Below are 23,318 nucleotides of genomic sequence, written 5' to 3' on the forward strand. Positions count from 1 at the left end.
CTCGTGTGTGTCCTGTGCAGAGGTGTGGGGGGAGAGACAGTGTTTGTCTGAAGCACCGTGAGCTCCGATCAAAGGTTTGTTCCATTTGCTTCAGTTCTTCTCAGCTTTAAACTTTCAGTAAAAATGCTTCAAAATTTTTATATTTTAAATTTTTAAGGTTTGAATTTGTAACCTTCAGTCCAGGAAAGAGTTTGTCTTTAGTTTTTAGTCCTGTTTAACTTCTGTTTGTGGTCAGGGAGGAAATACAGTTTTAAAAGTTTCAGCGTCTCGATAGATTAAAACTTGTTTGCTGCTCGGAAAGAGGAAACAGGGAGCAACTTCACAGTACTGACAATTTCTAGAGCCAAAACTTATTGATATTTCTGATTTTTGTCTATAATCTAATGTAATTGATGATGCAATGGTTGTTTTATTTTATATAAACTGCAGCTTGCTGTTTCTACAACACAACAAATTAACAAATTTCCCACACGCGGGACTAGTAAAGGTTATCTTATCTTATCTTATCTAACAATAACAACAAATGTGGTTGTTTGCTTTACCAGATTTTAACATAATGTGATTTTAAGAAATAGTTTGTCTGGTTTTGACGTCTTTTTATTTATCTAAAAAATTTGAAACTACTCCATTAGAGCAGCCAAAGAGGATACACAATGTTAGCTTACTCAAGGCTGCAGATCCTCTGCTTTATCCTGACTAATGTGCATATTTAGAGGCCCTTGTTCAGGTGTACACCACCTCTTGCCCTATGACAGCTGGGACAGGCTGGATGGATGTTATAATGCTACAGGGTTCATTAGCAGATGGATGACATCATAGCTGTTATGCTCACCTTACATACACACTGTGGGTGAAGTTCAGATTCAATTCAATTCAATTTTATTTACACAGCACCAAATCACAACAGTCACCTCAAGGTGCTTTATATTGTGAGGTAGACCCTACAATCATACATACAGAGAAAAACCCAACAATCATATGACCCCCTATGAGCAGCACTTTGGCGACAGTGGGAAGGAAAAACTCCCTTTTAACAGGAAGAAACCTCCAGCAGAACCAGGCTCAGGGAGGGGCGGGGCCATCTGCTGTGATTGGTTGGGGAGAGAGAAGGAAGACAGGATAAAGACATGCTGTGGAAGAGAGACAGAGGTTAATAACAGATATGATTCAATGCAGAGAGGTCTGTTAACACATAGTGAGTGAGAAAGGAGACTGGAAAGGAAAAACTCAATGCATCATGGGAATCCCCCAGCAGCCTCCGTCTATTGCAGCATAACTAAGGGAGGATTCAGGGTCACCTGGTCCAGCCCTAACTATATGCTTTAGCAAAAAGGAAAGTTTGAAGCCTAATCTTGAAAGTAGAGATAGTGTCTGTCTCCTGAATCCAAACTGGAAGCTGGTTCCACAGAAGAGGGGCCTGAAAACTGAAGGCTCTGCCTCCCATTCTACTTTTAAATACTCTAGGAACAACAAGTAGGCCTGCAGAGCGAGAGCGAAGTGCTCTAATAGGGTGATATGGTACTACAAGGTCATTAAGATAAGATGGGGCCTGATTATTTAAGACCTTGTATGTGAGGAGCAGATTGAAACATGGTGAGATTAAAAGCTCCACCCTGACCGAGGAGAAGCAGGAGCTCATGCTCCATCCTGTGGGTTTGAAGGACTCACACTGCAGCAGGATAATGAACCCAAATACACCAAAGAAGACCGCAGAGTGCTGACATCATGGACCGAGTGGAAGAAGGGGTTAAAGGTCAACTATGTGCAGCGATGTGTTTCTATGGAGGTCAGAGGTCAGGCTGTTGACAGCGTGTGTGCTCCTGTCGTGCTGTTACAGATGAACCTGGCTCTGGTCCATGACAGAGAGCTCATTAAGACGTTCTGGGAGAGGAGGATCGAGACTCAGACTCAGCAAGCTGACAGCGAGGAGCAGAGGATGAGCCAGAGCGCACTCAAAAAGTGAGTGACGTCCTTCGGCCCAGCGGTCAACGCATAACATGTTTCTATAAAACTTCATGATGTGAGGCTCTGGTTAGCATTTAGTCAAAAACTGTGTCTAACCCAAGTTTAGTCATCTTCTTCTTCTTCAGTTTACTTTTAGTTTTGTAGTGTTGTATTGAAGGTCACACCTGTCTCCATCTTTGCGTACAGCTTCTTTTCTGTCATGAGGCTGGCAGAAAGGTTAAACATATCCAGACTTTCTTTGTGTTAGCTGGCTAAACGCAGTCAGCGATAATGGATATCACTCAGTGATGGTTGTCAGCGTTCCCTCTAAAGTACATGTGAGCTGCTAAACCGAGAGACAAACTGTGTCCAGGCTGTCCTGGGTCTGCCCGGCTCTCCTACTCATCAGTCAGTTATTTAATCAAGACGACAAAGGAGGCAAAGTGAGCTGAGACAGAGAGGGGCAGTTTGTTTTCCTCGCCAAAGAGACAACTGCAGGTCCGCTTGTGTTCAGATCTGAGCGGCTGATGGAAATAACTCCAGACTATGGTGATGTTTATGCACTGACTGCACAGTCAGGTCACAGTATGATGGACAGGCTTTCATCAGCTTGAGTTTGAGCTGATGGGTGAAACGTTGTGAGGGACCAGCGAGCGCTCGCTGCACGTGTTTTACTGCAGAGAAAAGTGAGACGCTTCAGCTGCTTGTTCCACCTGAGCACACGGACTGGCGTCCTCACGGGTTTCAGTTACTGTTATTCTGGTGGAAAGGTTTTTGGACTCTTCTGTTTTATTTGTAATGTCACTGATCTTCAGTCTAAACGGTTTCGTTTTCATGGTTCGTTCCACTCTCAGCTTTAATTTCTTGCATTTTATTTGTCTCTGTGTGATTCGCTGATTATTCTGTGGTCTGGTTACCTGTCAGCACTCAGCCTGTCCTTTGTTCTCTGGGTGTAACTGGGTTTTATGGGACAGCTGGAGCTCCCTGCCCACTGAATGCTCTGCTGTCCTCAGACACACCCTGATAAACGTGCTGTTTGTAATTCACACACTGCGTCTCTCGTGGAGGCTTAAATTACAAACACTTTCTTTCATCTGTTGAGGTCTTTGAGCCAGACGTCCGTTACCAAACTGAGCATGAATGCGGTTTCATTCGGTGAAGCCATGTGACCTTGTGGCAAATAGACGCATCTAAAAACAGATCCTCTCATTACAAACGGCCTCGTCTCTCGGCGAGCTGCAGGACATACCAACACAAACACACGAGCCTCTAACACCGTCTGGCTGCTAAAGGTGTCAGAGACGATGAGCACTAATGAGCGGAAACATGACCTCGCCTCACCGGCTCTGAAGGAAGCAAAGGAAACAGGACGATGGCGGGCTGGAGTCTTCAAATCAACCGAGAGAGAGACAAGTTGTCTCCAGGCTGTCCTGGGTCTGCCCGGGTGTCCTTCTGATCAGTCCGTTGTTTAATCAAGACAACAAAGTGAGCTGAGACGGTGAGGGGCCGGAAAGCAAAATCCTCCATCGAACAAGAATCAGCACGGCTAACATCCTGCACAGCTCACACACAGGTGTGACACAAACTGGGAGCAGGTTCAAAACAGGAAGCGACTAACACAACACACCTGGTGGAAGGAGGTAAGAGTGAGCACGGTGACTCAGACTCAGCGAGAAGGTCAGAACAGGTCAGTGCTGCCACTGATGGAGGAGCCTCCTGCCCCGGTCCTGCTGCTCTTTTGATTTATCTTATATCCTCTTATTAAACTTGACCTCCTGATGTTACATCAGCTATTAGCCCTATCCACCTTAACCCCTCTCACTCATCTTCCTCCCCCCTTAACCTCAGTTCATCTCACGTAATCCCTCTGCTATCCATTACCCTGTATCCTAATCCCCCACCTATCACTACCGTGTATCTCCTAATCCTTCGGCTATCTATTACCATGCACCCCCCGACTCCACAGCTATCTGGCTCCCCGCTGCCTCTAACCCCGACTCTAGTCCGCGCTAATTGTGTACGTTATGTGTGATCTGAGCAGGGGCTGGAAAAATGTGCTGCGAAGCACCGAGGTGATAATCTCGGAGCGATGAGTGACGGAGGCCGGCCGCGAGCACAGACACAGCAGCTGAATTTAGAAGATATTCTGATATTAATAATCATCTAACGGATGCTTCGGTCTGTGCGTCTGCGTCGCTGAAGCCAAAACTAATTTTGTTTCATGAAAGGACATCGACGTGAAGCTCAGCACGCTCAGTTTCTGCTTTTCTCAATGAGCTGCAGCGAGTCCATCAGTGAGGATCTGTGGGGGCTTTTCTCTGCTGACGTGTCCACAGTGTGAGGCCAGAGTGTCCTGATATTAGTGTTAGCTCCACAGCTCCATGGAGCATAAAAATACATATGAGTGCATAATTACAAGAGCTAAACTTATCTATAATTAAATCAAGTTATATTGTTCCTCCACACTCGTTTAATAGATTCATTTATTTTCAAAACATCTGCATTTAAAAAAACATTCATTCATGAAAACTGAAAGAAAACTTGGATCAGATTAAACACAGTGATGAGCCATGAACCCGTGACATCATCACAGCTCCTCCACAGCTTCAGGAGCTCAGATATAAGGCGGCACCTCTTTAGACGGTGCTCCTCCACCCCTCGCCTGCAGCTCAAACACCAAACAAGTAAAACTAAATTTAAAGTTCAGGTAGAAGCTGAGGAGTCGAAGCGTTAGCAGGAGGAGAGGTTGTAACAGTAAAACACACAGAGGTCATCGCAGGCGTGGACGTGCTGGACTAGCACAGGAGAGCAGAGCTCTCGTTCATGGAAGGGTATTTCAGTGCCGAAGAACTTTTATCCAAACCTTCACACTCACGCTCTGATGGAGGCACCTGAGGGTGGAGTGTTTGCCCAAGGACACTTCAACATGCAGCTGGAGGATCCAGGGACTGAACCACAAACCCTGTGGTTAGTAGACCCACTGCAGTGGGAGCAGAAGCTGCAGAAATGGGAGGAGTTACAGACGCTGTGGTAGTGTTTAGGTCTAAGTCTAAGCAGAGGGTGTAGCAGTAGTAGAGGAGCCTGAATGGCCACAGTCATAGCAGCAGATGTTGTAGAAGAAGCAGCTCATCAACAGCACAGGAAGTGGCTGCAGTCATATTAATTATATTTAGCAGAGGAGGAGAAAAATGCTGAACGTGACTCTCTGGCTTCTCTAAATCATTTCGTTTTGTTCCTGATCAGCTGACAGGTTAGCTTCATCCTGCAGGTCCTCGCTGCAGATCCCAGACCTTAGCCTGGCTGATTATAATTTAGCTGCACCTCTGCACCGCCTCCTGCACCGCTGCGTCACACTGGTGATTCAGGACCCACAACTTTGAGGTTCGTGGTGATCTCAGAGTGAAGCACATGCAAACAGCCGGTGCAGAACAAGAGGTGCACCAGGAGACGACCTGAAGAGGACATCTGCCAATCATAGTGAGACACTCAGTGATGTCACTGTGGTGCAGTACTGAGCCTGGAGCAATGACCCCACATGTTTTGGTGAAAATGTGTGAAACTGGTTCTGGATGAGTCGCTGGCACTTCTGTGGATAAGAGACGTCATAGTGGCGGTGCTCAGCACGCTGAAAGGAGAAATGCTAACCTAAACCAGTGAGCCGGGCTGGACTTGAATCACTCTGATGCTGCTTCAGCAACACCTTTGTGTCAGATGAAGGTCTTAAAGCGTTGGTCAAGTCAAGTATTTATTTATTGTCATTGTCAAGAACAATGAAATTGCGTTTGGGGCTTCCATACAACCCGTAAAAAAATCTGCTCCTGGTGCAGAGGAGCGAGATGCCTACCTGTCCGTCTGTCTGCCTCGGCTGACATCAGGAAGATTATCAGGACAAATGGAATAATCCGAAAAACTTGACAGGAAGGCGACAAAGAGCTGGTGAGGACAGCTGATGGCGAGGGTTGGGTTACACTCAAACATGTGACGCCTCACAGACGAACGTCTGTTATTTCTTTGCCTTTGTGTCCTGGAGTCGCTTCCTGTCTGCCGCACGTTTGTGCACCTGTGGTTGTGAAGCCTTTCAGTGACATAACGTACACCCTGACCCCTCAAACAGCCTCTGTCCTCAGGTGTGTCCCAAAGGAAGGACCAGAAAAAAGTTTGGACTGGCAGGCTGGCAACTTGTGATGATTTGACCTCTCCACCATCTTTAAGGAGAAACGCCTTCTTCCTACAGACAGCAGCCAATAACATCCCATCAGTGACATCAGCAGCCAATAACATCCCATCAGTGACATCAGCAGCCAATAACATCCCATCAGTGACATCAGCAGCCAATAACATCCCATCAGTGACATCAGCAGCCAATAACATCCCATCAGTGACATCAGCAGCCAATAACATCCGGTCAGAGAGTTGAATCGGACGCGGTGCAGCTCAGTTTCTTTGGCACAGAGCAGTGTTCCAGTAGTTTCTGTCAATAAAGATGAAAACTGCAGCACAGAGAATGAAAACAGATGCAGAAGCAACAAAACCTGAGCAGAAATACTGTTTGAACTTATTTAGATGAAACCTTCAGAGGTCCTTCAGGTGAAATCGTATCTGTGAGCACTGTAAGGGAAGTCAAGTACTGAGACTGAAGGTGAAGGATTTGTCTGTGACGTGCAGCCAAACAGAAGAAGAAGAAAGCAGCACGAGGTGTTCTTTCTTCATCGAGCCTCACAGAGACAGGCGAGCACGCTCGTGGGTGTTGGTGAAATAAAAGCGCTGATGCGACAGCGATAACGCCGCAGCTGTCACCAGGACACCAGATCTGCTGCAGACTCAGAGCTCATTAAGCTCTGAAGCTCTGACCTCAGCACTGCTGCACGCCACCGACCACCTCCAGGCATCGCTGTTACGATCAGATCCTCTTAAAATACTGTTAATGAATATGATGACGCTCACCCTGACACGGTAGCTTTAAGGCCGGAACCATAAGAACGAAAACCGAAAGCTGAAGCAGGTGGTTTATAAAAGGTCACAAACCTGCGTGACCTTTGTAGGTCTGCAGAACCACTGCTGAGCACGTGCAGTGTGTGTAACAGCAAGATGGGGGTGGAGTTTGACTACATGGTGTCATGTGATGCGCTGGCATGATGTAATGTAACCGTCCTTCCTGTGTGTTTCAGGCTGAGGGGGGAGTGGCTGGTCCGTCTGGAGAACCGAACCAAACACCTGAAGAACCTCAATGACAACTACATGAGGAAGATGAAGATGGAGCCGTCAGCTGACCAGACCTGAGCCCCCGATAACTCGCCGTAGAGCTGCTGAGCCAACAACCGCGTCTCCTCCTGCTGCTGTGTGAGAGAAATAAAGAGCTGGAAAATAGACACGTCTGTGATTCATTCAGAGTCAGAGTTTGAACGTTCTGTTTTATTTCCTGCATCTCAAACACATCAGTGCATCAGAGCCAGCAGTGTCAGGCTGTGCTGATTCTGCAGCAGGTGTAAAGATCACTGAGACTCACTCTGAAGCCTCTGACCGCCAACATGGCGCCATCTGCTGGACAAACAGGAACAAACCTCGAGGAGGGGCTGAACGTTCAGTCCAGTAAAGGTGGGAACATGAAGGAGTTTCCGACGCCGGCCACATGCAGCGTGTGAACCAATAAATAATCTATAAGTGACCATTAGTGACAAAACCATCAGTCCCCTTCAACACCAGCAAACAGCAGAGCTCGGTCAGTGTTTGGAACGTAACTGAAATAAAAACAACTATTAAATATTTTAAATTCACTCTTCAGTCATTTCAAGTTTTCTCACAGCAGCTTCACAAATACAAACTTTTTAAGTTTTCAGTTGTTTTTCTACAGAAGCATAAAAAAGTTAATTTTATGAATTATTCTCTGCAGAATTTAAGACTTTGGCCACCAGGGGGCGTTGTTTCTGTTTAACATATGTTTAGGAAGTCATAGTGACTTTTTCCCCACCAGTGTTTTTTTCTTTATTTTGGAAACTTTAGACTTATTTATAAACACATATATTTAAAAATAATGACAATAATAATTTCTGCTTTTTTCTCTTTCCAGCAGTGCAGCATGCAGGGGGGGCTTTAAGGGGGCCCCAGCTGTACCACACAGCTTTAGTTATTAAATACGTCGCACATGTAGATAATGATATGAACATACTCATGAACGACGTTATTATAGAATAATCCAACCCAGCTGTGAAGTGATTTTGATTTTGATTTGATATACCTTTATTAGTCCCACAAGGGGAAATTTCATAAGGCTGCCGACCTATTGCCCTCCGACCATACATACATTACACAAACATCACATGGGGAAGACAGGACAGAGAGGTATAACAATGGAAAAAGCACCAGATGAGGAAAGATAAGGAGAAAAAAATGTGTGTATGTTGTGGTTTTGTTTTTATTTATTTATTTAATTTTCTTATTTATTTATTTATTTATTTATTTATTTTTGCTCACGGTGCATCGTGTAAAACCGGTTAAAACCAATAAATAAATGTTTAAAAAAAAGAAAAAAAGAAAAAAAATAACTGCCCCCAGACTGAGCTCCAACAGGGAGATCAGTTTGAGAACAGAAAAAAACACCTCTGCACATGAAAAAACTCTTAATACACCAAAGAAACACATGACAAGCAACAGGGGGGGTAAAGGTGAGAGACCGCCGACTTAGACAGCACATCCGAGCCTGCGTGCGCTGGTCTCCTTGATCCCCGTCAGCATCGGAAGGGAATAAGCGTCGAAGGCGTTTGGAAAGGGAGGGGGGATGAGTGTGTGCATATCAGTGTATATGTCTGTGTGTGCGTGTCCATAGTTCAGCTGAGACAGTGTCCTCCTCCCTGCCAGGCTAACTAAACAGTCTTCCAGCCAACCCAGGTGGCCTTACATGGAATGGGAAGAACAGACTCAACACAGTCGTTATCAGGGTGTTGTTGTTCAGCTCCAGCCTTGAGGCCGCCGCTGGCGCCAAAGGGGTCTCCGCATGAAGTGATGGTGCTTTTACTTTAGTGCGAACAACTCATATGAATTTCAAAGCTGTTCTACAGTCCAACACTGGTCTCTCAATCTCCCGTTGGAGAGCCGCGAGCTTCGCCATACTTGCGTTCTGTGATGTTGTCATTCTTGTGCTCAAAGAGCCGATTCTGCTCTTGCTCTTGACGAAGGCGGTCGCACTTTTCTCCTCTCCTCCTCCTCTCCCTTATCTTCCCTGCTTAGCCTCTTATGTCCTTGTCTAGTCTCGTGTTTTTTGTATTAATTTTCCCTGGAAAACTGAGAACTCACGACCGCAGTGAGCTTCTCCGAGATGTATCCAGTCTGCAGTCAGAGATCTTATTCTGAGTATTCACAGCAGCCGTAGCCTCTCCAAGATCTTATCTGTGCTGCACTCAATGAGCCCATTTTGAGAAACTCACGCCTCTCCCATCGTTTCAATCCCAGCGGGCAGCCTTGTGGGGGTTTGAACAGCTGGTTCCGCTTCCTTAATTCTGCGATAAGTCAGGGCCAAGCCAGCTCCGATCAGAACCCTGTTATCATGGTTCATAGGTAGATATCTTCAGCACTCAGGCTCACCCGAGCCCAGACTTCTCGTTGAGAAAAGGGTGTCGATTGCATTTAGGGACCAGTTGATCCAATCCATAATTCTCTTTTAGGTTTTAGAGAACAGACTGTGTTTTGGAGGAAGGAAGGTTCAGGGTTTCAGTAGTCGTCATCATGGGCTCATCCGATTAGAATGAAAATAAGCAGTCATCAATCATTTGCAGGTTTTGTTGTTTTATTGTATAACGGATAAAGGAAAGAAAGACACACATGGACTGCTCTCTCTAAAAAGGACATAAAGTATGATTTAAGTAACTCAAAATGATACATGAACTCAGGAGACTCAAAGAGAAACTCACCTCAGCTGCCGCCCCATGTGGGAGTGAAGAAAGAGTGAGGGGTAGGTGAGTGCAGTCCTTATATAACGAGTGACAGGTGAGTGCGATTAAGGCCAAGCACCACACCCAATCAAAGGTGAGGAAAAGAAACAAGGTGCATCTGGTGAAGTGAATGTGCTGAAAGGTGAGCCTTTACAACAGCCGCCCCCATATTTCTACTGAGAAATATGTTCAAAGGATTAAAGATGCTCTTTTTCACGAAGCGGGGGCAGAGGAATCAGACATGCTACAGGTCTAATATAGGTTCAGGGGGTCGACCTAGAGGTCGACAATGCAGGCCAGACAGTTCAGGGGGCCGACCATGTAACCAGCGGTTGCGGCAAAGCAGGTCCAAATGCCAACCGCGTGGGATGCAGCGGCAGGCCCAGACCTGCAGACCGTTGGGCAGTTTTGCAGGTGCTGGGGGCAATGTACGGGGCTTGGCAGAGGCAGGACCAAGTGATGCAGGAGCAGGCAGCGCCCTGACCACTGGCGGAATGGCAGCCACAGGCGGTGGAACTGGTGATAGTGGCACTGCCGGTGACGACATAGGTACTGCTGATGGTAGAGTATGAGGTGGCTGAATGAATTCAGAGCCATCAGCGGACACAAGGATGTGCTGGAGCGGTTCTCCTGAACCTGAACTGGAAGATGTGAACAAACATTGGGCATGCGTGGAACTGCTCTGGGGTTGGAAGTCTGTGATTGGACCTTGGAGTGTCCATCCTAAGCGGGTTTTGACTGCTGCAGGAGATCCAAATGGTCCATGTCTAACTGGTGCAATAGGCGTAATAAGGTGGGTATGATCAGAGCCTATGAGCAGTAGTGGAGCTGCTTTGTTAATGAAGGTTAATGGGAAACCTTGAAGATGCTTGTATCTCCGTTGAAGAGAGGATACGGGGTAGGTGTGGTCTGAAAGTGCTAAGTGACTTGTAGCGAAGGCATTATTAATTGTGTATGTTTTCTCTGGATGTGCGATGGGAGAAATCTGGAAACTTACACAAGACCCTTGAATAGTTTCAACTTCTTGATGGACAGTTCTGAGTGATAATTTTTCAGCTTTCCCAGTTAGGTGGAGATGCTTAGCTGCAGATGTCAGAAGCATGGTACGTTGGGAGCCATCATCAAGTATTGCATATGTTTCCAGGGTTCTTTTGCCATTACGCAGGAGCACTTTCACAACCTTTAATAGTACACTAGGACGATCGCTAGGTCTATCAAAGTACAGTGTCCTCACTACAGGATTAGTTTCAGTTCTAGGTTTCTGATTCACCTCACATAGGATCTGTAGATGTCTTTCCATGCAGGTGGCACATGCTTTCCTCAGATCACACTTCGCAGCCTGATGAGTTCTAGCACAACGCCAACACCGTTTGTTTCTCTTTATCCAGTTTATTTTCTCATCCTTTGTCTTGTTAATGAACTCAGGGCACTTGCTAATGTGGTGTTCAGGTGAGCAGCAATATGCACATCTAGCCTTAGTCATTATGATGGGTTGTGCTGCCTGTACAGGATCGGATGCATTTGTTCCATGTAATATTGTTGTGAGTGGAGAGGTGTACTTATGGGCAGGTCGTGGCTGGTTAAAGGATGAAACAGGACTGTCCTTTCTTGGTTGACACTTGCATTCCATTTGCAACCAGGATGAGAACAAAGGTAAGTCATACATCATATCTCCTTGTTCCCTGTAAATGTGCCGTTTGAAGCGACTGGAATGCTCTGCGGGCAACTTTTCAAGTAGGCGATCGACATGGGAGCCACAATTTAGTTCTGTCTGTCCTTGATCACCCATAGTGCTAAGCAAGCCAACTAAAGCTTGCACACGAAGAGCAAAGTTGTCCAGAGTCCGACCATCACCTGCTCTGATAGGAGGAAGCTCCAGTATATTCCGTAGCTCTTTCAATGCTAGCTGTCTTGGTTGCCCATAACGCTCATCAAGAGCTTTGATGGCTTGAGTGTATGGGTCAGGAGCATAGGAAAAGGAAATAGCTAACCGTTTAGCTTGGTCTACTTTCAGGTGATCAAGAAGGACATGATATTTGAAATGCTCTGTCTCATGAGGGTCAAGCAGGTTAGTAAGGGCCATTCGTAACAGCCTATACTGGATTTCATCTTCTCTGGTAAGGTCTGGGAAAGAAGGACCCTCAAGTTTATACACATGTGTTCTAGTGCTAACAGGGTGACTAGAACTAGCAGTAATGGGTACCGAAGGTTTTTGTGCATGCAAACCATCAGATGTAGCTGGTTGCTGCTTTAAAGGAGGGTGCTGCCTTGGTTCTGGAATGCAAACGAGAGATTGAGCGGGGTCTTCATCTAGAGGAACAGCAGGTTGAACACATGAAATCTGGTGGGGACCTTGCAGTGGTGTGGCCAGGAAATTAAAAGGAGTCTCATCTGGTGTAGGAAAAACTGGTCTAGGCAAACCACTTGAAGGAACTGCAGCATCTAATATTGTTGAATTAGGGAAAGGAGGGCTAGCAGCCAGAACTGCACCAGAGTGACGGCTAACCTGGGGGGGCTGAGAGGGTGATTGACATGTTGCTGGATCAATCACTGGGAACTGCTCATGTTGCTGATGTGTTTGGGGAATGGCTTGTAAACCGCAAACAGAGGATTTGCTTTCATCAGAGACAATGTGAATTGAAGATCTGGAGGAACTGCGAGAATGGGGAGGAGATAACTGAATCATGATTTGCCTAATCTCCCTCATTGTCATCAGGAGTTCCCTCATCACCTCATCTTGATTGGTGGGTAAAGGAGCAGGCGATGTCTCTGGTTGTCTTTCTGACTCTCCATCAGGATCCTGCAGCCCATGTGTGTCTGTGTCACTATGCTGGCATTCTGTTTGACTCTCTGTATCACATCGAGCACTTCTACTTCCAGGATACTGAACGTCATACTGCTGCAGGTGGGCCGGAGGTCGACTATCACGACCGGAACGTCTCAAATCTTCGGTCAATGGCTGCTGTGAATCCATGACGCTGACGCTACTCCGGCTCGGAGGACCATGTTTTGGAGGAAGGAAGGTTCAGGGTTTCAGTAGTCGTCATCATGGGCTCATCCGATTAGAATGAAAATAAGCAGTCATCAATCATTTGCAGGTTTTGTTGTTTTATTGTATAACGGATAAAGGAAAGAAAGACACACATGGACTGCTCTCTCTAAAAAGGACATAAAGTATGATTTAAGTAACTCAAAATGATACATGAACTCAGGAGACTCAAAGAGAAACTCACCTCAGCTGCCGCCCCATGTGGGAGTGAAGAAAGAGTGAGGGGTAGGTGAGTGCAGTCCTTATATAACGAGTGACAGGTGAGTGCGATTAAGGCCAAGCACCACACCCAATCAAAGGTGAGGAAAAGAAACAAGGTGCATCTGGTGAAGTGAATGTGCTGAAAGGTGAGCCTTTACAACAGACTGTGAGAGAGTGTTCAGGGAAAAGTAATACAAAAAACACGAGACTAGACAAGGACACAAGAGGCTAAGCAGGGAAGATAAGGGAGAGGAGGAGGAGGAGGAGATAAGTGCGACCGCCTTCGTCAAGAGCAGCGAGCAGATGATCAGCTTCTCCACAGGTCAGTGAGCGATGCTGGACATGTCCTTAATCAGCTGAAGACAGAATTTCACAACAAATCAGTAACTCGTAATCTACATGATAGAGGACCAGTAAGGCTCTGAGGTCCCTCCCCCCACCCTGGACCGCCCCCGACGACCCCGGGAGCTCCAGTCTGGGGGCGGTCGGAGTGATTCCCTGACAGTCATCATCTTTCATTTTATTGCTGCAGTTACTGGCATAGATTGCCTTTCAGAATAAAACCTAAAACTTCTCGTTCTTGTCAAAGAGTACAGTTGGTGTCGTCCCTGTACGCCCGGCGCCGGCGGTCAGTACAGGCTGTGGATCGGTACCAGGGCGGCGTTTCTGGTTTTCTCCAGCAGTTTCTCCCTCAGCGTTTGTTTCTGGACTTCATGCCAGACGTAGCGAGGGTGCTCCACACGCGGAGGCTGCCCCGTCGGTGTCCACTCCACCTTGCGCCCGTCCTCATCGCGCTGGACGTGGTCAGGCGTCAGCGCCACCAGTGTGTTGAAGCACACGCCGTCCGTCTTGCCATTCTGTCGGCCGTTGTGCTGCAGACTGAGCACGCCCAGCGTGTTGACATCATGGTCGTAGTAAGCCGACTGCATGGCTTCCTGCACCACCATGTTGGCCGCCCAGGTCACCGCGTGGGTCCTCACCGCCGCCGCTGTTGGGAGGTGGGGCTCCGGGGCTGCCAGCAAAAAAATCACGTCTGTAATATTCTGGATATTTATCATTGAGGTATTTATATATATTAGGACTGTTTCTTATATTTGTAACTTTCTAATATATTGCATTATTTAATTTAGTTCAGTCTGTTACTGAGGCTCAGGGTCCTACTTAATTACAGGTTATTTAGGAAGATGTCACACTTAAAACACTTTAACTCGGCCGTGTTTTCAGGAAAAAAGCCAAACTGTAGAGTGCGTGAAGTTTTCTGTCAGTGCTAACGAGTGAGTTTGGTACCTCTGATGAGCAGAACCCAGATGTGCTCCTCAGCACCGACGAAGACCAACATGAGTCTCTGCACCACGTGACGGCAGCTCAGGTCTAAGGGTAGCGTGACAGGATGGCAGGGACTCAGACGGTACCTGAAGGCAGCACGGCAGGAAAGTCAGGAGTCGCCACGTCAACATTGTACAGATCAAAAAGAGGCTGAACAACTCAGATAAAGGAAGTTTTTAAACACACTGAGGTTAATTATGGAGTTCCACAGGGTTCAGTGCTAGGACCAATTCTGTTTACATTATACATGCTTCCCTTAGGCAGCATCATTAGAAGACATAGCATACATTTACACTGCTATGCAGATGACACCCAGCTCTATCTGTCCATGAAGCCAGATAACACACACCAATGAGTTAAACTGCAGGAATGTCTTAAAGACATAAAGACCTGGATGGCCGCTAACTTTCTGCTTCTTAATTCAGATCAAACTGAGGTTATTGTACTCGGCCCTGAAAAGCTTAGAAATATGGTATCTAAGCAGATTCTTACTCTGGATGGCATTACCTTGGCCTCCAGTAACGCTGTGAGGAACCTTGGAGTCATTTTTGACCAGGACATGTCCTTCAACGCACATATTAAACAAATATGTAAGACTGCGTTCTTCCATTTGTGCAACATCTCTAAAATTAGAAATATCCTGTCTCAGAGTGACGCTGAAAAACTAGTTCATGCATTTATTATTTCCAGGCTGGACGACTGTAATTCATTATTATCAGGATGTCCTAAAAACTCCCTGAAAAGCCTTCAGCTGATCCAAAATGCTGCAGCAAGAGTCCTGACAGGGACTAGAAAGAGAGAGCAGATTTCTCCTGTTTTGGCTTCCTGTTAAATCCAGAATTCAAAATCCTGCTCCTCACATACAAGGTCTTAAATAATCAGGCCCCATCTTATCTTAATGACCTTGTAGGACCATATCACCCTATTAGAGCACTTCGCTCTCGCTCTGCAGGCCTACTTGTTGTTCCTAGAGTATTTAAAAGTAGAATGGGAGGCAGAGCCTTCAGTTTTCAGGCCCCTCTTCTGTGGAACCAGCTTCCAGTTTGGATTCAGGAGACAGACACTATCTTTTAAGTGCACTGGTACTCCATAAATAAAACTGATGTGAATTTAAAGTGATGCTGCAGGTTAATCGATAACTAAACTCAACTCTGTGGTGTGTTTCGCTGAGTTTACATACTTCAGTCCAGATTCGATGAGGCGGAGGATGTCCCGCCCTCTGAGTTGGAGCTCTGAATGTCTGTCCCACCACGAGGCCTGAAGAGACTCCTGATCTGCTGCTGACAGACTCTTTAAACTTCCCCCTGACAGAAGAGGAGAGACACGCTCCTTAAACTCTGCTGCCCTTCATGTGATACACATATTCACCCAGCTTCCTCAAACCAGACAAAGCTAACGATGCGTTCAGGGGCTCGGAGTAAAAAGGTCACCCTTCAACACTAATAAAGTGTGTGACCTCTGACCTGTGACCTTGGCCAGGAAGATGAAACGGATCCACTGAGGTCCCTGCTCCTGGATGAGCAGCAAGGTGACTGGCTCACTTTCAAACCCCGCCTCCTCCTTCACCTGCAGACAAAGAGAACCGCAGCTGATGGAAGACAAAGCCAGGCTTTCTCTGCATGAGCTGGTTCAACAAAACCTGAAACCCAGATCAAAGACATCCCAGCGCTGCTCATCAGCTTTTTATCTGAGTACCCTCACACAAAGAGGTGCGTTTGATGCATCACTCAACACTTCTTCTAAAGACCAACCAAGCAGCTCGCTCTTCAGTCAGAGGAGCAGCAATAAGCAAGACTGCTGTTTGTAGCAGGGTGGTGATCACAGAGAGGACGGAGATCCTTTCACAGCATTACGTCCTCCTGAGCCGAGTCTGGGATGGAAAGCACGAAGTTCTGTGCAGGCCGGCTCGGACTGCTGCGCCTGTGATCCGACACGGATAGCAGGAAAAGTGTGACACTGAATTTATAGCTGAAGCAAACATCTCACAAAGCTGCTGCTCAACACAGGGCAGCTTTAAATACTGCAGCAGAAATCAGAGGCAACCTGGAAACTCATCAATGTGCAGTCCCTTCTAATGATGGCCTTTAAAAAAACTACACATTTAATTTAAGTTCCATAAAGCTTCATGTCATCTCCCAAATATCATCTTTAATGAAAGAAAACACTGAAACGGACTTCCGATTTGAACGTCACTGTGATGGCAGCACCTCGAGGTGAATAAAGAAGGGGGTGAGCGAAATACACCAAACCAATACTCGGAGGTGGCAATGAAGTGGTAGTTTAACGGTGGGAAAATAATGATAGCTTCCAGGCTGATAGCTTTCTCCTCTCACTGCAAACCTGCTGCCGCACACTGTGAATCAACCCCAGCAGGCAACGGCTGAAATATGGCTGACTTGGACACTGTTACAGGAAATAAAAGACTTTCGCCAAGAAAACAGTGCACAACTGGGGAGATCAAGGAAGAAATCCTAAAGGTGAGCGCCAGACTGGACGAGGCTGAGGGCAGGATCGAGAACACCGAGGTCGCCATGATTGAAAAAATAAAGCTACAGGTGAAGGTTGTAACAACCCTTATTGTGTTATCGCACCACTAGGGGGGTTGCCCTACTATTGTAGTAGTTGGGGGAGTCTCCTAGTGGGTGTGTGAGTATAGCGTGGCAGCCATTACATGCTGCTCGTGTTCTGCTCTCAGGACAGACCTCACCATTGTAACGGCCTGGCGCCGGGATTACCGATCCCCGCACATGTATGTACGGACAGAGTAGAGCCGTGGAGACCTGGCTTGTATGGTCTTATGTTGCTGACAATGAATAAAGGTCTGTTCTTTAATTTAACTGACTGGCTTCGAGTTATCCGGCTAACCTCCACACCTCATGCCCGCTGGACCTGCTAGCCGCTCCTTCCTCGCCAGACTGCTGTTACAAGGTGGAGGATAAACTGGCAGACCTACAGAGCCGTACAGGAAGAGAGAACAAATGCATTTCTGCTGTACCCGAGACAGCAGAGCGGGCTCTACAACAGTGAGTGAGTTTGTTGAGAAGTTGCCGCGGGAAGGCCTGGGGCCGTCCAAAGATGAACTTGACGTACGCATCGAACGGGCGCACCACCCCCAGGCGACGCTCCCCTGCGATCTATTATTGTGAAATTCCTCAGCTTCAAAACAAAGGAACTTCTGCTTCGTACGGCATGGCAGAACAGAGGATTTACCTCCAACCAAGTGAGCTTGGACCTTGACTAACCCCCCGATTCTAAAAAAACCAAGAGAATACGCCAACGTGTGCGAGACCCTGAAAGAGCAGCAGATCCCCTCCAGCTTAGCTAAGGTGAAATATACCGATAAACAAAGATTTACGACACGGCAGTGGAAGCCAATAAGTACATGTCCAGTAGAAGCTACACTGTGAAGCTCGTTTAATCAGCAGAAACAGCTTGTTTACAGAACCATCAGTGGATCAGGCAGAGACAGTAAGAACAGCAGGAGGGGACCAGACATTAGCACTGTTCACCGACGACCTACTACATCCTGTCCCACACAGGCACTCCCCAAAATCATGGAAATGCTCTCAGAGTTTCTCGGGATACAAGGTTAATGTAAACAAAACGCAGGTACTAACTCTAAACTACGATCCACCAATCGAAATGAAGAATCACTGTAAATGGAAATGGGACGCAGGTAGCATTAGGTACGTAGGGGGGTAATACATCGTGACGTCACCAAAATGTTTGATGCCAACTATGGTCCTGTGAATGAATCCATAAAATCTGATATACAAAGATGGGATCCCTAATTTCCCTCGGGATTAATAAAGTATTCTGATTCTGATTCTGAATCCCATCCCTTTATTGGACCTACACTCTAGGATTGAAGCCATTAGATTAAACATGCTGTATTTGTTTCGGTCGCTACAGATTCCCACACCACAAAAACAGTTTGTGGAGTGGGATAGACTGCTGTCAAAATACATTTGGAAAGGGAACAAAGCCAGAGTTAAATATAAAACCCTCTAAGTCTATGAGAGTATTACTGTGCAGCTCAGTTAAGGCCATTGATATGTCTCTGTTGTTTAGATTACACTGTGGGATGGAAAGATCTGGAAGGAACAAATGTTAAAGTAATACCAGCTACAGCTTTAATATCAGACACAAAGCTACAGAACAAAACAAACCTGCCAGATGAACCAACACTACGAGTAATGATATCTGCTTGGAGTGAAGCAATAAGAATTTGTGGTTTGGAAATGCCTCTAAAGTCTTTAGATAGTGCGTATATGACTCAGACTTTACCCTGAATCAGTGCGATAAGAGCTTCAAGAACTGGAGTCCAACAGGCCTAACCAATTATTATCATCTGTCCGCAAGGGGGCATTTCAAAGCTTTGAAACCTTAATAATGCGAAGCTAACTTGGCTGCCCCACTACCCCCAACCCAAGTTCTTACGGGTTTTATATTTCAACTATAAGTTTACAAATCTGAAAGCAAAAGCAATGTAGAGAGTCATACTACTGTTATGTTCAATGTACTTTCTTAATAAAAGAGTTAAAAAGACAAGAAAACACTGAAACCCCAAAACCTGCAGTTCCTCTAATGTCCACCTGGGGCTCCACAAAGTCTCTGATTATGAATTTTCAGACATTTTATTGACATACAAAAAAAACAAAACATGTTCACACAGGTGACATAACACTGAGGTTAAAGCCAGATCACTCCTCCTCCTCGCCTCCTGATGTCTGCAAAGCAGTGTTGTTTTGTCAGGGCAAGCAAGGAGGGCAGTGCTTACCCAATGAAAAAACAAACTGTTATTTCAGTATTTTGACTTTTTCAACCTTAAGTGATCGTATTTGGTCAAGTGGGAGGAGTTAATTAATGCTACATATCTTGGTTAGAAAGTTGGGAAGCTGCATTCACAGACCTTATGCAAACATCACACAAACACATATCTGCTAATCAGTGCTCAGTAATATCTGAACTGTAGCTCCGCCTCCTCGGATGCTCTGTTTCTACAGTGACATCACAGCAGGCATATTATTGGTCACATGATGTCGTTAAAACGCTCCAAAAGGCTCCGACAGCACAAACACGGTCCAGAGGTCCAGTTCAGGGACTCCCATTAGTTAAGGTGAAGCCTAGCACAGCTAGCTGCTACAGCCACCTGTACCACCATCTACCTGTCAGTCAAAGAGGCCACGCCCCTATTAATGCAAATTTTAAGCCTTAATACAATTTGAACAGGTGAGTAATAGAAACGCTCTTCCGCATACAGCTGTTATGAAGGAGTATATGATCCACAGAGACCAAACTGTTTGTGTATCAGGCTGTAAACAGGTTTGTTTTAACATGGGAGTCTATGGGGACTGACTCACTGCTCCCCCTGCTGGACGCTGGAGGAGCTGCAGCTTCAGGCTCCTCCTCACTCACCTCCCTCTTCATTGCCTCCTCCAGGCTCTCTCCCACCTCCACCCTCCCAGCAGGAAGATACCACTGTTTGTAACAGTCCGGTTTGGCCTCCTGGACCATCAGCACCTCCTCCTGAAGGAGTGTTAATTAATTAAATAATTGATCATTTAAGGGTATTGATGAGACTGAGTGGCTACCTGTGGTGACCTCTGTTCACCTTTTCATTGAAGATGACAGCACAGACGATGTAGGTGACGTTCTTCCTCAGAGTGGCGGGTTTGCTCTGCTCCAGGCCCACATCACACACAGTGACCTCTGACCCCTGCCCACTCAGCAGCCTCTCCACCTGCTCCTCCACCTGCTGCTGTTCCTCAGCTGTCATCTCCATGTCTGTAAGAGGAAGAACAGAGAGCGTCTTCATCAGCTAAAAAAACACCTCAAAGCTCGAGGCTGTGACTGCAAGCGCGCAGAGGCTCACCTGTGATCCAGGTGTGGTGTTTCTGGTCTCTACCAGGTGTGACAGAAGCTGGGAGAGCTTCCTCTCTTACTGTCGGATCTGAATCCTGAAAACTGTAGTTCACTAAAAGTACTTCGTTACTTTCTCCGCAGGTACCGGCGTCATAAATCACGGAAGCCTTCCCCCGGAAACAGATGCCGGTGATAAAAGCACGAGCCCAACTGCTTCAGCTCGCCTGTTTTGACATTTGACTCCAGAAGGTGACACCGGAAGTGCTACTAATCTTCCTGTTCCGCGCCGCCGCAGTAAGAGCTTTTAACCCACTCGAACACCCCCCACGGGCGATTTGGACGGTACAAATTAAGATGAATACATCAGAAGGTAACTGAGCTCTAACCAATCAGGAGCAGCGTTCTTAAAACGGGTATTAGCTTTTATTTGTCTGTGCGCGTGCTTTATTGTGAAAATCTGACCCGGAAATCACGTGTTTTGTAGTTTGTCCTGGTCATTGCGACTCAGGCCGGTGTTATAACGCAATAAGGTCACAGAGAGCCGGGAGACGTACCTGTGACGGTGGAATAGGACAAACAGGTGAAGCAGCGGAGCCGGTCCGAACCGGTCCGAGCGGAACTCCGTCAGGTAAACAGGAAGTTGAACTGATCGCTCTCGCTGATGGTAAAATGGTAAATGGCCTGTATTTATATAGCGCTTTTACTAGTCCCTAAGGACCCCAAAGCGCTTTACATATCCAGTCATCCACCCATTCACACACACATTCACACACTGGTGATGGCAAGCTACATTGTAACCACAGCCACCCTGGGGCGCACTGACAGAGGCGAGGCTGCCGGACACTGGCGCCACCGGGCCCTCTGACCACCACCAGTAGGCAACGGGTGAAGTGTCTTGCCCAAGGACACAACGACCGAGACTGTCCGAGCCGGGGCTCGAACCGGCAACCTTCCGATTACAAGGCGAACTCCCAACTCTTGAGCCATGATCAATCCTGAGGTCCAGCAGCCGGCTGTGGGTTACTTTCATAAGCCACAGCTGCTGGTAATACTGCGTGTAGTACTATAATATAAGTAATGCTAATACTACTGTATGTGTTACTGTAAAAACTGTTACTCAGGAGGGTCAAAGGATCCAGTCAGAATCCAAAGATCAATTATTTATGTTATTTTAGCTGAAATGTGTTTTAGTGAGAGACACACCTAAACGCTGTTGTTGTTATAACGTGTGCCGGGTGAGCTCAGTTATCACAGAAAACAATCAGTGATGAGAAAATCAGCAGAGGCGGGGGGTAAAAAAGGACGGAGGAAGAATCTTTACTGAAATAAAAACGTGCTTTTACGTCGACACCTGTGTGCACAGTCGGGGCTCGCGTGCACGTTCATGCTTGTGCGGGAATATGAAACACACATGAGTTAAAGATCAGACCACATTAATGGAAACAGAGAGACACAAACACGTGTTCCTTCATCAGAACTCCAGTGAATGCATTCGAAATAAAAACAAGCAGGTAGAAGGAGAACATTTGTTATATTCAGTCTGGCTCAGGGGGAACTGTGCTGCTGTTGACCGGAGGAGAGGAGGAGAGGAGGAAGGCATGCTAGGAGGCAGACAGAGAGAACGTGAGCTAAAGAAGGATTATTTTGAACTTTGACTGATGCAAAGCTGTTCTTGCAGGATATAAATATGGAGCTGCAGGTGAGCAGACGCCTTCTGTTGTGTCTTCAAGGTGTCAGTTTTCTCCTGTGAGAGAATAAAATCAGCGACCGTGACGCGATGAATCTTCCTGAACGCTGTTTTGTTGTTCGGTTCTCTTTGTGTTCTTCCTGCAGGCAAAGGTCTTCTTTAAGACCCTGAATGAGAAGAAACAGGTGAAGCTGAGCCTCGTGGTGTGTTCAGAGTGGGCGTGTGAGGGAGCGCAGCTGGAGACACGCCGGTGTTGGAGCGTCATGTGTGCATAGCTGCTCTCTGATTGGACTCTTGTCTCTGCTGACTCGGTCTGATGTTGCGGCACAGTAAGCTGCAGAAGCAGGTCCTCGCTCTGTACCGGCAGTTCCTGCGAGCCGGGCAGGACAAACCGGGCTTCCTCCCCCGAATCCGCGACGAGTTCCGAGAGAACTCCCGCATCAAGAAGACGGACGTGATGCACATTGAGTATTTATACCGACGGGGCCAGCGGCAGCTGGAGCAGCTGAGGAACGCCAACACCAAACAGCTGGGCTCCTTCTCCAAACCCAAAGAGCGCGGCTGAAACCGCGTGACCTCCGAAAGACGCCGGCACCGTCAAACTGCTGCCATTGTGCTCAGGAGACGGGCTGTGAAGGTCGCAGCAGCGATACAAGCTGCCGTGAAACAAATGTTGACAGTAATGAATTTATCTGCTGTCTGGAACAATAAAATGTGTCTGTGAGGCTTCATGTCTCCCTCTGAAATATCATTCATATTGTTTTCATGCGTCTGCACTGCATTCTGGGTAAATGAAGAGTGATGTGACTATTTTTTTTCAGGCATTACAAAGAAAATTAAAAAGTTTGTTTGTTTGTTTCCAAGGAAACTGAAACGAGGGAAACCTCGTGTTTCAGTTTTTACACAGGAAATTATTTAAAGGAGCTTAAATGGAGTCAGAGCAGGAGTGGGTTTAAAAAATCCGTCGATTTTAGTTTGAATAAAGTGAAATCGATTCATTAGAATCGATTTTTAAATATAAATGTATTTTGCCAGAAACGCCAGAATCTCACAAAACTATTTCAGCAACCAGCAAACAGCCGAAACAGTAAATGAGAGCAGAAACATGTAAACACAGAGTGTGGATCGTTCACCCGACGTCACGGACTCACCGTCAGGGCTGAAGAGCGAAAGCTCAGTGATTCTGATGCTGCAGGTTTTCTCTCTCCAACCAAAATTCTCTGAACCTGCGGCAAACGAAGGTCCAAACTACGCTTCACGCTTGATAAACATCGTCATGAACTCGCTCTGACTTTGGCTTTTACTTCCTGCACAGCTCTCT

The 23,318-nt window shown here is 46.6% G+C and overlaps 3 protein-coding genes across 6 annotated transcripts; 2 read left to right on the forward strand and 1 right to left on the reverse strand.

The window, feature by feature from the left end:
- The first annotated feature begins 22 nt into the window (after positions 1–22).
- On the forward strand, positions 23–7,718 carry LOC147318212 (protein FAM240B). The gene is made up of 3 exons (XM_086257830.1): positions 23–74; positions 1,838–1,959; positions 7,113–7,718. Exons 2-3 carry the CDS (start codon positions 1,838–1,840, stop codon positions 7,222–7,224), a joined length of 234 nt encoding a protein of 77 aa, XP_086113956.1. The 5' UTR covers positions 23–74; the 3' UTR covers positions 7,225–7,718.
- On the reverse strand, positions 7,355–20,933 carry nudt18 (nudix (nucleoside diphosphate linked moiety X)-type motif 18). Of its 2 annotated transcripts, XM_086257824.1 has the most exons (7): positions 20,321–20,933; positions 20,060–20,232; positions 19,864–19,974; positions 15,909–16,011; positions 15,626–15,749; positions 14,407–14,531; positions 7,355–14,131 (listed from the first exon to the last, which is right to left on the reverse strand). In XM_086257824.1, exons 2-7 carry the CDS (start codon positions 20,228–20,230, stop codon positions 13,749–13,751), a joined length of 1,017 nt encoding a protein of 338 aa, XP_086113950.1. In that variant the 5' UTR covers positions 20,231–20,232; positions 20,321–20,933; the 3' UTR covers positions 7,355–13,748. The 2 variants fall into 2 exon arrangements, with proteins under 2 accessions (XP_086113950.1, XP_086113949.1); XM_086257823.1 differs by lacking the exon at positions 20,321–20,933 and having other exon boundaries at positions 20,060–20,263.
- Positions 20,104–22,724, forward strand: sdhaf1 (succinate dehydrogenase complex assembly factor 1). Of its 3 annotated transcripts, XM_086257827.1 has the most exons (3): positions 20,104–20,331; positions 20,452–20,680; positions 22,144–22,724. In XM_086257827.1, exon 3 carries the CDS (start codon positions 22,314–22,316, stop codon positions 22,560–22,562), a length of 249 nt encoding a protein of 82 aa, XP_086113953.1. In that variant the 5' UTR covers positions 20,104–20,331; positions 20,452–20,680; positions 22,144–22,313; the 3' UTR covers positions 22,563–22,724. The 3 variants fall into 3 exon arrangements, with proteins under 3 accessions (XP_086113953.1, XP_086113952.1, XP_086113954.1); XM_086257826.1 differs by lacking the exons at positions 20,104–20,331; positions 20,452–20,680 and adding an exon at positions 20,781–20,938; XM_086257828.1 differs by lacking the exons at positions 20,104–20,331; positions 20,452–20,680 and adding an exon at positions 20,956–22,009.
- The last annotated feature ends 594 nt before the right edge of the window (positions 22,725–23,318 follow it).

The sequence above is a fragment of the Aulonocara sp. 'chitande type north' Nkhata Bay genome, linkage group LG12, assembly GCF_057382095.1.
Source record: "Aulonocara sp. 'chitande type north' Nkhata Bay isolate Kocher_YH1m ecotype deep benthic linkage group LG12, A_spYH_male_GT1.1, whole genome shotgun sequence".
Taxonomy (NCBI): domain Eukaryota; kingdom Metazoa; phylum Chordata; class Actinopteri; order Cichliformes; family Cichlidae; genus Aulonocara; species Aulonocara sp. 'chitande type north' Nkhata Bay.